The 13,273-nt window shown below is 40.7% G+C and overlaps 1 protein-coding gene across 1 annotated transcript in view; it reads left to right on the plus strand.

Annotated features, from left to right (window-relative positions):
* Positions 1 to 13,273, plus strand: part of DIAPH3 (diaphanous related formin 3) — a 277,409-nt gene that overhangs the window by 48,171 nt on the left and 215,965 nt on the right. Inside the window, exons 6-9 of the mRNA XM_075727918.1 lie at positions 24 to 98; positions 182 to 251; positions 639 to 775; positions 1,250 to 1,355. Coding sequence (XP_075584033.1) covers positions 24 to 98; positions 182 to 251; positions 639 to 775; positions 1,250 to 1,355 — 388 coding nt within the window. The remainder of the gene's footprint in view (positions 1 to 23; positions 99 to 181; positions 252 to 638; positions 776 to 1,249; positions 1,356 to 13,273) is intronic.

A 13,273-nucleotide genomic window follows, 5' to 3' on the forward strand; every position in this document is an offset into this window, starting at 1 on the left:
ATGTCTTCTTTCTTTCTCCCTAGCTGGGTTGAAAACTTTGGCCGAGAAGGTCTGGGGCTGCTGTTGGATGTTTTGGAAAGATTGGTTGAGACAAAAAAGTAAGAATAATTTCATATAAAATTGCTAGCTTTTCTTAATATGTAAAAAGCATTTAATTGCACTAAATCTTTTATTTATTCAGCCAGGACAAAATTGTGAAGAGGAATCAGCATAAGGTTATACAGTGTTTGAGAGCCTTCATGAATAATAAGGTATGGGACTTTTTTTAATCTGGAAATCTAAATTACTGCAGTACAGTCAGATAATGTACATGATCAGTGGGTGTAAGCCTGTGCAAATTGGAGAAGTGGTGTGTTGGTCAGGTGTGGTTTGAAGTTCTTTCTCCTGCCACATCCTCTCTGCAGAAATATACTCAGAGAATAGTGTAAACTTTTGATGCTGATGGATAACCTTATTACAGAATAAGTGACCCATTTTGGACTTTACTGTCATTTAATTTTTTTAATTAGGTATTTTATGGACTTCAGTGTCATTTGAAATATTTACTTGAGGGAACTGTCATTGTCTCTTACTAGATGTTCGATACAGTCATTTGTATTCGCTCTAACTCTCCTTACAACTGTTTCTCTGTTGTTTAGTATGGATTGGAAAGAATTTTGGGAGAAGAGAGAAGCCTGTTGTTGCTCATCAAAGCAATTGATCCCAAGCAAACTAACATGATGACAGATATAGTTAAACTCCTTTCTGCAATGTGCATTGTTGGAGAGGAAAACATGTAAGTACTGTATTTAGCCAGAAATAGTAAGGTAATTTTAGAATATCCAAAATTATAGTTATACCTGAATGAAATGCTAAAATTTTCAACTTAGACTTGAAAGTCTTGTACTATAAGTCTGTACTATATTGTCAGTCTTCAGAATACCTTTGTCTGTGATTTTTATTATGGTCATATCAATAAGAGTTTTCTTTTTGACATGTGGGTGTACTGGTTAGATGGAAGTAGTTATGCAGCCATGCTTTTGCTTAGAATTTTTTAGAATTACTTTTAAGGTATCTTAACCATTGGAATCCAGTAAGTCATTCTTTGGTTACAAAAGTCTCCAAAGGAAACAAGTAATGCTTAAACCTCCTAAATTTGTACGCAAGAAATTGAGGTAGGTGAATACTTTGGCAACATGGCTCTTCAGATAACAAATGAACAGGAAGGTTAAATGTCTCTCCTGAGCGAAATGCTTTTCTTTTATTACAGCCTTGAAAAAATTTTGGAAGCTGTAACAGCAGCAGCAGAGGAAAGGAATGTTGATAGATTCTCTCCTATTGTAGAAGGTCTTCAGGATAACTCAGTTCAGCTGCAAGTAAGCAGTTATTTTTTTCATAAACCTCTGCAACAAGTAAAAATAAAATTACTTTTTTTTTCTGTATTGAACATGTCATTGCAATAAAAAGGAAGACAAAAAGGATACTGTTTCAAATAAGGGTCAAATTTTGGGATGTTGTTTATAATGTAACCTTTTAAAATGTTTTGTGGGAAGATTCAGTGTTGAGAAACATGGGTGTTGCAGGTTAATTTGTTGAGTTCTGTTTACCCAAATCTTACAGACTTTGGGCGTTAAATTTTTACTGCCTTTTAAAATAAAGCATGAGTCATATATTCAGATGCAGAAAAATTATCTCACATGTGGTGATATTTGCTGAAACTTAAAGATTAATAACAGTAAAAAAGCAAGTTTTTAGGCAACTGTTTTTTATAATTAATGTTTAAATTAGCAGGAAATCTGTCCCTCATGCCCACTTTGATTTCATAAAATTGCACCCAGAGAGTCCGAGCAAAGAAATCTTTCACCTTATTTTCAATTTTCAATTTGCTTCAGTTGGATATAGAGTTTACTGCAGAAAGACAAAAAGTATTATAGTGTATTTGAATGATCATTATAAATCATTATCTAAGAGTGTAAATATTAACTCATATTGATTTTCATGTAATTCACTTGAAGTGAACACTGTTCATAATTGTCATTCTTTGTGAATATTACAAAAATGGTAAAAGATGAATCTCAAGTTTGAAAGAAATGATTGTGTTACTCCACTGTCACCTTTTTTATTAAATAGTCCATGTCTGCAGTAAAGATTGCTGTTTGTTTCATCTGTCTCACAGAAAAGCTAACCATAAAGAAATATTTGAAGTTGGAGAATCATTTGCAGTTGAATTATGCTGGTACTGATGAGATCTTCTTTTGAAAAATTGTCCCTCCTTTCTTACTCCTTATATCTTCCAATCAGAATGGTTTGGGTTGGAAGGGACCTTGAAAGGTCATCTAGTCCAACCCCCTCTGCAATGAGCAGGGACATCTTCAACTAGATCAGGCTGCTCAAAGTCCTGTCCAACTTGACCTTGAACACTGCTAGGGACGGGGCATCCACAACGTCTCAGGATACAATTGGCTCTCTGGGCGACAAGCACACACTGCCATCTCATATCTAATTTTTCAACTATGAATATCCCCAAGTCTTTCTCTGAAGGGCTGCTGCCAATCTGTTCATCATTCAGCCTGCACTGATACTGGTGATTGCCTCAGCCCAGGTGCAGGACCTTGCACTTGGCCTTGTTGAACTTCATGAGGTTCCCATGGGCCCACTTCCTGAGCTTGTCAAGGTCCCTCTGGATGGTGTCCCTTGACGCTCCCATCTTCAGCTTCCTGTTAGGTAATTTCATGCCTCTTCATTCTAGAACAGAGCTTTTTACAGTTACAATTACTTATTTACCTTTTTTATTTGTAGTCGCTGAATAAGTTGCTTTCTAACCCTTTTTAGTAGTCTAGATATTAATTTGTAGCATAACTTGTTGAGTAAACAGATTGTCTTTTTTTACCCAGTATTGTGAAAATCACTCCAAAATACTTTCTTTTCTGAAGTGCATTCTAGAATACACATTCTAGGAGTGCTAAACTGAGGTCAAGGGAATATCATACAAAAGATGGAGGCAGAAAATTACTATCCAGCGTAAAGTCAGTTAAATTCAGTTACTTTGATTTGACATATAAATCGTTGCCTTCTGTTTCTTTTATTTGTTTGCTTTTTGTTGTAGTGTGCGTAGATATCCCCATGTTCTCTATCCTGAGCAAGAGATCTGATAGCAAGAATTTTTTTTTCTTCTCTTTAAATCTTGCTGTCATAGCCATAACAGGAATCAGTTACTGTGATAGGACAAATTCAGCTTTGAATTACTGCTCAGCTTTCTGCCAGTAGGAATACATAGCTGTGGTGTAATTCGCCAGGTGAGGTGATAACTGAGCGAAGGATGATTCTCTAATTCAAAATTTTTTTTTTTAATCTTGTGTTTGTTTATCTCAGAGTGTATTTATTGCACTGAGTTAAAAAGTTTTGAATGAAAACCAAATCAAAGAATTTATGGATTCTCTAGTTCCTTCCTTTGCTTCAACCTTGAATATTTCTAAATGCCTGTAATGCATTTTGCACTCCATTACTAATGATGATAGTCAAAGTTGCTTAGGAACCTCAGACAGTCAGCTTCAGGGTCAAGTAGGCTGTCCCCCCAGCAATAATTTTTATTGACTGGAAATGTACATATTTTGTTTGTTCTTATATGTCATTTGTTGTTTGTTTTAAAAAGTGTATCTGGTTGGTATTGGCTTCATGCAGATGATGTTGATTCTGGCTTAGTGCAGAAAGATTTGTCTTTTTTCCTTTTTTTTTTCTTTTTTTTTAAGATTTATGTATTTTGCTAATGTATTGAAAATCATAGTAGTAATTGCCTTTAGGAGTCAAAAAGGAGTCCTCATATTGGCAAGGCTGGAGCAGGACTGGAAAGGGGCTGTAAGGAGAACTGTAGAGTAATACATTTTTTTCTTTGAGCAGTGGCTGGGGGACTTTGTGCAGGGCTCAGCCTACAGTTAACATTAGCAAGGAGAGGGAGAAAAAGCTTTGAGCTCCAGTTGTAGTGGGACTGGAATGGGACTGCAGAAGGAAAGTGTAGACTGTAAGACAACAAAATTTCCTGTTTTCCAAGGCTTTTGAGTCTTTGCTTTCCAGATTGGACATAAATTTCTTGTAGTAGCGGATCCTTACCTTAGGTATTTTTGCAAGAATCATTGCAGTTCTTGAGTACTAAATTTAAATATATGATCTCCTATATTTCTGTTCTCCTCTGGGGTCTCTGTTTCATTTAGATTTCAAGGTGAATGATGTTCATTCAACATCAATATCAACTTTGATGATTCAACAGTTAACAAGTTCCTATTCAGTATGATTTTTTTTTTTCTTTTTCTTTTTCTTTTTTTTCCCTTCTCCCTCCATATTTTAGCATCCTTGAGATAGTAGGCAGTATGAATTTGGGCCAGGTGTGCATGCTTGGGCATGTCAGACTTTCAGGACAATATAAGATTTGGCTCACTGAATCTGGGGCTTTTTTTGTTTACATGGTTTTTAGTCCTTCTTTGTTTACTTGTTTTACTTGCTTGGTTTACTTTGATGTTGGATCATGACATAAGTAAAAAATTTGTTCTTATTTGATCAACCTGAAAAACAAAAATATGAAAAGTTTGATGATTTTCTGTTATGCATATTTCTATTGTTATAGTATATTCAATAAGGTAAAAATTTATATATAATATATATTAAGAAAATTTTATTCATAAATATAATCAGTCACAGAATAAAAAAAAGAAGTCCAAATGGAGGAATTAGTTTTAATGTTGAATAACAGTAGTTCAGTGTCTCTTCATACTGGTTGAGCAGCTTTCTTCTTTCTTTGGCATGAATATGAATATCAATAACAATTTTTAAAATATTTTGATTCAGTAGAAAGAAATGCTTTAGGTCATGGAAATTGTATTTTCCAATTTCAGGATATTATATCTAACTTAATAGAATTTAAGAGCCTGTATTCTCTATAGAGCATATAAGGGTTTGAAAACTTCCAGGTCCATCACAGCACTTACATGAGATGCCTAAATTTGAATAGTATAAAGACCAGTATGTCTCTGGTTATTCTTTGCTAGCTTATAGGTATACAGACTCCTGAAATTAACAACATTTTGTTTTGACTGTTAGGCTTCCAAATGTGATCCTGAATTTTCAGGAGTTGTATATATTTGCATGTGTGTAGATTTAATAAGGCAAAAAAGCTATCTATAACTCCTTCTTTCTATACAGTTCAAAAAGCACATGAAAACTTCCTTAAAAGCAGCCCCTTACTTCATTTGAAACAGTGGGTAAATTAAATTGATCCTATGTACTTTTCCCTTTACCTGTGATAGGTACCCAAATGGGTATTTTGCCCATTTCCCCCTTTTTAAAAATTAAATAAACTTATGAGGGCCTCTCTAAATCTATAAATACGTCTTGCAGATTAAACTGCAAGTAGAACAGATAGTAGCTCTTTTGGATCAACACGTGGGAATAGGCTTCAGAAATTATAATCCCTTCTGAACAGTTCTTGGTAAGCAGCCCCTTTAAGAAATAGGAAGATACCAATATTAATGGTAATTGAGACAGTCGATATGCAGGGGAAAAAGGTCATAGCTGATTGTCTCTAACCAGTTAGATCTTTCTTCTAAACATGAGCACTTCCATATTCGCTGTTCACAGAGATGCTCAACTTCAATAGTGAGATACAGCTGATGAGATAACCGAAATCAGTGCAGAAAACTTCAGCTGAGCTGTTAGCTGTGCAGTAACAACTTCTATTTTTCTAGCACCACTCTTCAGATATTGAACAAGTACTTCTCTACTAGTTATACCTTCTCATGATTGTGCTATACCTCCATTTGCTATTTTGTTATCCTTTGATACAGAAGATAGCATTTTTAAAACTGAGGCTTTACTCTAAATGTTACAATTGCAATACTTCAGCTAAATATGTTCGTTCGGCTTTACTGAGAGTGTTACCCTAAAGTTCCTGAAAACAGGTAATATTTTGCTGTTTTATTTGCTGTATCTTATGTAGACATGGAAACTTTTAATCAAGTTCTCTTCTCTTTTTTTTTTTTTTTTTTTGAGTTAAACTTCCATTTGAACATGATCTTTCCGCTAAAAGGCTTTTTCTCTTTTTCAGACTGCACAAACGGTTGCTAGATTTCTTTTTTTTAAGACCAGAAAAATCAAGGTTCTTCATGTGAATCAGTTGTAAACTTTTGTAACAATGACATTGACTTGGTGGTTAATTTGACAGTATTTTAACAAGACAAAAGTTTACAGTTATCAGTTATTTGGCATACTTGCCTTTATTATCTGCCTGATATATGTAGGTTTGCTTTGTGGCAGTTCAATTTGACACTAACAACTAAGCTGTTAAATTTTGAATTGACTAGCTTTTCTGTTACTTGAAGGCTGAATATGTAAAAAGCCTCAGTATGATGGTTTTTGTATGTTTAGTGAAAGCTCTATGTATCTACTTTTTGTATTTGTTGAAAGCAAGGGATATTCTTTTATTTTTTATAAAATCCAAAATTATTGAAAGCGTACATAAAAGTTTTTGGTTCAAGACAAGATTAGTAATCATAGTTTGATAATGTAAGTACAGCCAGGAGCAATATTGAGTTTTTGGTTTTGTTAAAGTAAGTGTAGTTTAACATCTTAAGCCTGTGCTCAAGAAAATGCATACAAGGCAATCTGGTACATTGTATACTTATGACGACAACTGAAAAAGTCTAATACTTTCGTTGTTCAATTCACGGAGGCAGGAAATACAGTTTTTCTGACACAAGCCATTTTATGTACTTAAGACAATGATGACGACAGCAACAACAACAAATTGTGTGTTGCCCGGTTCTTCTCATTCTTCTTGTAGAAGCAAATGAATGCTTCTCCTCTCTGATCATCATCTTTCATCACTGTTCCTCAAGCAGGCAGTTTAACTAATGGAAGAGTGCTGTTCTTCTGTATGGTTCTAGTTGCAGATGCCAGCTCCTTCTAATTTTCCAGTTAGAACCGGGAAGAGGTACAACATTGAAGCAAAGGTGCAATTCTTCCTTTTCCAATTAAGTTCCAGAAAAATGAGCACTGATCATCCCTCTGGAATCCTGCAGGTGCTTCATGCCTGTCCTAGGAGAAGCGTTTTTGTGACGAAGTGAAAGGTCTTATCTATTCATCAGTAGCATTACCCTCTCAGTATTTGTAGTTGTCAAGGAATACCATTTCATCTTTCTTTTTCATCTAATACTATGAGAATATGAGATGGTGCAGTCTGTGATATTTTGTGGCTGAATCACTTGGTGATTCTTGCTTTTTCTGTGCTAATGAGATCCTTTCCATAACTTGTATGTAATAGGATGAATCAGAGCAAAGCTCACCTTATCTAGATGTAGAGACTGATAATATTTAAGATCCATGTAAATGTACATGCATGTGGATGGTACATCTCAAAGTCGTTACTAAGAATTTTTTGCAAGGGTAAATAATTGATGAATGTCAACATAGAGTCTGTACTAAAGCCAAATCTACAGTCAGTTTAGTACTGGTAAGCAGAATTTAACTAAATATGCATCATCTTTATAGACTTTTCTACAAATGCATACTTGCAGTAAGAGTGAGAAAAGTGAAGTAGAAAATCCTACTGCAGTTCCTCTTAATCAAATGGGCAAGATATGACATAAGATGATACTTACCATGTAGTTATTGTTGATTATCTTGTCTATGTGTCGTGGTTTAGCCCCAGCCAGCAACTAAGCACCACGCAGCCGCTCGCTCACTCCCCCTACCCCGATGGGATGGGGGAGAGAATTGGAGGAGTAAGAGTGAGAAACACTCCTGGGTTGAGATAAGAACAGTTTAATAATTGAAATAAAGTAAAATAGTAATGCTAATAGTAACAGTATAATAATGATAATAATAATAATGATACACGAAGCAAGTGATGCACAATGCAATTGCTCACCACCCGCCGACCGATACCCAGACAGTTCCCGAGCAGCGATCGCTGCTCCCCGGCCACCCCCCCCCAGTTTATATACTGAGCATGACGTCATATGGTATGGAATAGCCCTTTGGTCAGTTTGCATCAACTATTCTGGCTGTGCCCCCTCCCAGTTTCTTGTGCGCCTGGCAGAGCATGGGAAGCTGAAAAAGTCCTTGACTAGCATAAGCAGTACTCAGCAACAACTAAAAACATTAGCGTGTTATCAACATTCTTCTCCTACTAAATCCAAAACACAGCACTATGCCTGCTGCTAGGAAGAAAATTAACTCTATCCCAGCCGAAACCAGGACAGTATCCACCCCTTATTCTATACCATCTACGTCATGCACAGGCCCTCCCCTTTCCAATGTGTTCTAATTCATCACCACCGCTTTCCCTATCTTGATATACACACAGATATCATTCCCTTCGTCTATGGCCCATCCCTCTAAAATGTCCATTGAGGTCATTTAGCCCATGACTTTGGGTTCCATCTGTCATCACAGTCTTTCAGAGCAGGAGAGGTGGTGTGCAGTGTTGGACTGTTGCATGCTGAAGTCAGTTCTCATTCCAACATGGTTTCATCAAAGTTCATTTTCATTAAGCTGGGCAATTCTTACTGCAATACCATTGATGCGGCATATAGCAATCATAATATATAGTATTATATACTTAATATTAACCTACTATATTATTATATTAACATGCAGTTAAGAGATAACATATAGTTAAGAGATAACATACAGTATTATAAAGCAATTAATATTATACAATTCAGTTCATTAGCTATTTTCACCCAAAATCAAATTCCCTTGAGGTACACATTGGGCTTCCCCATCCTTTCGCATCACCCACCAAGTGCACCCAGGTCCTTGAGCAAAAGCAATCCCACGAATGGGTTTGCCTTTGCCAGAGGGGGAAGTAACCCAGACTGTCTTCCCCAGCATATTTTTCATGTGCACTACAGGAACTTTATCTCCTTCTACAGTACGTAGAAGTTTTGATTGGGCAGGGCCAGCTCGATTGGCAGATCCCCTGGTGTTGACTAACCAGGTGGCTTTTGCTAAATGCGTATCCCAATGTTTAAACGTCCCACCACCCATTGCTCTCAGGGTAGTCTTTAACAATCCATTGTATCGCTCAATTTTCCCGGAGGCTGGTGCATGGTAAGGGATGTGATACACCCACTCAATGCCGTGCTCTTTGGCCCAGGTGTCTATGAGGTTGTTTCGGAAATGAGTCCCGTTGTCTGACTCAATTCTTTCTGGGGTGCCATGTCGCCACAGGACTTGCTTTTCAAGGCCCAGGATGGTGTTCCGGGCGGTGGCATGGGGCACGGGATATGTTTCCAACCATCCAGTGGTTGCTTCCACCATGGTGAGCACATAGCGCTTGCCTTGGCGGGTCTGTGGGAGCGTGATGTAATCAATCTGCCAGGCCTCCCCATATTTATATTTCAGCCATCGTTCACTATACCCAAGGGGCTTGAACTGCTTGGCTTGCTTGATTGCAGCGCATGTTTCACACTCATGAATAACCTGTGCAATACTGTCCATCGTTAAGTCCACCCCTCGATCACGAGCCCATTTATACGTTGCATCCCTTCCTTGATGGCCTGAGGCGTCATGGGCCCACCGAGCTATAAATAATTCACCCTTATGTTGCCAGTCCAAATCCACCTGAGCCACTTCAATCTTAGCAGCCTGATCTACTTGCTGGTTGTTTTGATGTTCTTCAGTGGCCCGACTCTTAGGTACATGAGCATCTACGTGACGAACTTTTACAACCAGGTTCTCTACCCGGGCAGCAATATCTTGCCACAATGCGGCAGCCCAGATTGGTTTGCCTCTGCGCTGCCAGTTGCTCTGCTTCCATTGCTGCAGCCACCCCCACAGGGCATTTGCCACCATCCATGAGTCAGTATAGAGATAAAGGACTGGCCACTTTTCTCTTTCAGCAATTTCTAAAGCCAGCTGGATGGCTTTCACCTCTGCAAACTGACTCGACTCCCCTTCTCCTTCAGCAGTTTCTGCGACTTGTCGTATAGGACTCCATACAGCAGCTTTCCACCTCCGATGCTTTCCCACGAGACGACAGGACCCATCAGTGAACAGGGCATATTGCTTTTCATTTTCTGGCAATTTATTATACAGTGGGGCCTCTTCAGCACGTGTCACCTCCTCCTCTGGTGATATTCTAATGTTTTTTCCTTCTGGCCAGTCCATGATCACTTCCAAGATTCCTGGGCGACTGGGGTTTCCTATTCGAGCCCGTTGTGTGATCAATGCAACCCACTTACTCCATGTAGCATCAGTTGCATGATGTGTAGAGGGGACCCTCCCTTTGAACATCCAGCCCAACACCGGCAGTCGGGGTGCCAGCAGGAGCTGTGCTTCAGTACCAACCACTTCTGAAGCAGCTCGAACCCCTTCATATGCTGCCAGTATCTCCTTCTCAGTTGGAGTATAGCGGGCTTCGGATCCTCTGTATCCCCGACTCCAAAACCCTAGGGGTCGACCTCGAGTCTCCCCTGGTGCTTTCTGCCAGAGGCTCCAGGTAGGGCCATTCTCCCCGGCTGCAGTGTAGAGCACATTTTTAATATCCTGCCCTGCCCGGACTGGCCCAAGGGCTACTGCATGAACTATCTCACGTTTAATTTGTTCAAAGGCTTGTTGTTGCTCAGGGCCCCATTTGAATTCATTCTTCTTCCGGGTCACTTGATAGAGAGGGCTTACGATCTGGCTGTAATTTGGAATATGCATTCTCCAAAACCCCACAACGCCTAAGAAAGCTTGTGTTTCCTTTTTGCTAGTTGGTGGGGACATAGCTGTTATTTTGTTGATCACATCCATTGGGATCTGACGACGTCCATCTTGCCATTTTATTCCTAAAAACTGGATCTCCTGTGCAGGCCCCTTGACCTTACTCTGTTTTATGGCAAAACCAGCCTTCAGAAGGATTTGGACTATTTTCTTTCCCTTCTCAAAAACGTCTTCTGCTGTGTTGCCCCACACAATGATGTCATCAATGTACTGCAGATGTTCTGGAGCTTCACCCTGTTCCAGTGCTGTCTGGATCAGTCCATGGCAAATGGTGGGGCTGTGCTTCCACCCCTGGGGCAGTCGGTTCCAGGTGTACTGAACACCCCTCCAGGTAAAAGCAAACTGGGGTCTGCACTCTGCTGCCAAAGGGATGGAGAAAAATGCATTAGCAATATCAATTGTGGCATACCACTTAGCTGCCTTTGACTCCAGTTCATATTGAAGTTCTAGCATGTCTGGCACGGCAGCACTCAGCGGCGGTGTAACTTCGTTCAGGCCACAATAGTCCACTGTTAGTCTCCACTCCCCATTAGACTTTCGCACTGGCCATATGGGACTGTTAAAGGGTGAGCGAGTCTTGCTGATCACTCCCTGGCTCTCCAGTCGACGAATCAGGTTATGGATGGGAATCAGGGAGTCTCGGTTGGTGCGATATTGCCGCCTGTGCACAGTTGTGGTAGCAATCGGCACCTGTTGTTCCTCAACCTTCAGCAACCCTACAATCGAAGGGTCCTCTGAGAGACCGGGCAAGGTGGACAACTGTTTAATTTCCTCTGTCTCCAAAGCAGCTATACCAAAAGCCCACCGGTACCCTTTTGGGTCCTTGAAATACCCTCTCCTGAGGTAGTCTATGCCAAGGATGCACGGAGCATCTGGGCCAGTCACAATGGGGTGCTTTTGCCACTCATTCCCAGTTAGGCTCACTTCAGCTTCCAGTACAGTTAGCTGTTGGGATCCCCCTGTCACTCCAGAAATACAAATGGGTTCTGCCCCTCTATAGTTTGATGGCATTAGCGTGCACTGTGCACCAGTGTCCACTAGAGCCTTATACTCCTGTGGGTCTGACGTTCCAGGCCATCGAATCCACACAGTCCAGTAAACCCGGTTGTCCCTTTCCTCCACCTGGCTGGAGGCAGGGCCCCTCTAACACTGGTCACAGTATTCGCTGTTCACTTCCTGTAAATGTGAATCAAAAGTCCCCTGATCAAGGTCGGAAGTAAAATTAGCCCTCTTACTCTGTCTTGGGAACTGCTCACTGGAAACTGGAGCTGCAATTTTCCTGGGAGAACCGCCTTTTCTAATAGTTTTTCCTTGCAACTCACGCACCCGTGCCTCTAAGGTTGAGGTGGGTTTTCCATCCCACTTTCTCATGTCCTCTCCATAATCACGCAGGTAAAACCACAGGGTGCCCCGTGGTGTGTATCCTCTATATCCTCTCTCTTGAGCATAGGGACGTTGACTCCTAATGGCTGAGACACTGGTCCGTGCAGGTGGGGAGTAGGACAGATCCTCTCTGAGTTGTTGGAACTCTTGGCACAGTTTTTCCACAGCTGAGACACAGGCCTGTAGGGAGGAAGAGAGCTTTTCTTCGTAGTCCCGGAGTTGTCTAGCCACTTCATCCACCGTTGGTGCCTCGTCGTCTTTCCAGGCTAGTATTGCCAACGAGTTGGAATACGATGCTGGTGCGCTCCGTACCACCTTCCGCCACATGGATTGTGTGCACCTGACTTCATCTGGGTCTTTGGTTAACCGCTCATCATTCAGGTCACTGTAAATCACCTCCAGCACACCTAATTCCCTCAGGTACTGGATACCTTTCTCTACGGTGGTCCATTTGCTTGGGCGGTATAAAACATCCTCCTTGAAGGGATACCTTTCCTTCACGCTTGACAGAAGTCGCCTCCAGAGGCTGAGCGGTTTTGCCCCTTTTCCAATTGCTTTGTCAATGCCCCCTTCCCTGGAAAGGGATCCCAGCTGCTTGGCTTCCCTACCCTCTAAATCCAGGCTACTGGCCCCGTTATCCCAGCATCGGAGCAGCCAGGTGATGATGTGCTCGCCTGGATGACGACCAAAATCTTTTCGCATATCTCGCAGCTCACTCAGGGATAGGGATCGGGTGGTCACCATCTCATTTATGGGTTCTTCCTCCTCTGGTTCTCGTGATGGCCCTGGTTCATCTTCATCCCTTACTAAACGAACTGATTTCCTCGTGTATTTTTTCTTCTGTATAGGGGCAACTGATACCGGCGCAGGTTGGTTCTCTGGTTTAGCCACAGTGTCTGTCACTGGGGTTTGAGTAGCCGCAGTGCTTGTTGTTTTGTCATCAGATCCAGAGACCTTCTCTTTCTTTTGAGGGTACTGATTAGCGTTGACCACGGCTCGATAGGCATGGGCTAGTCCCCAGCATGTTGCAATGATTTGTGTCTCTCTGGAGCTACCAGGGTGACAACATACTTCTTCCAAATACTTTACTAATTCTTCAGGATTCTGCACTTGTTCAGGGGTGAAGTTCCAAAACACTGGAGGTCCCCACTGC

Source organism: Pelecanus crispus, chromosome 1, assembly GCF_030463565.1.
Source record: "Pelecanus crispus isolate bPelCri1 chromosome 1, bPelCri1.pri, whole genome shotgun sequence".
In the NCBI taxonomy this organism is placed as follows: Eukaryota; Metazoa; Chordata; class Aves; order Pelecaniformes; family Pelecanidae; genus Pelecanus; species Pelecanus crispus.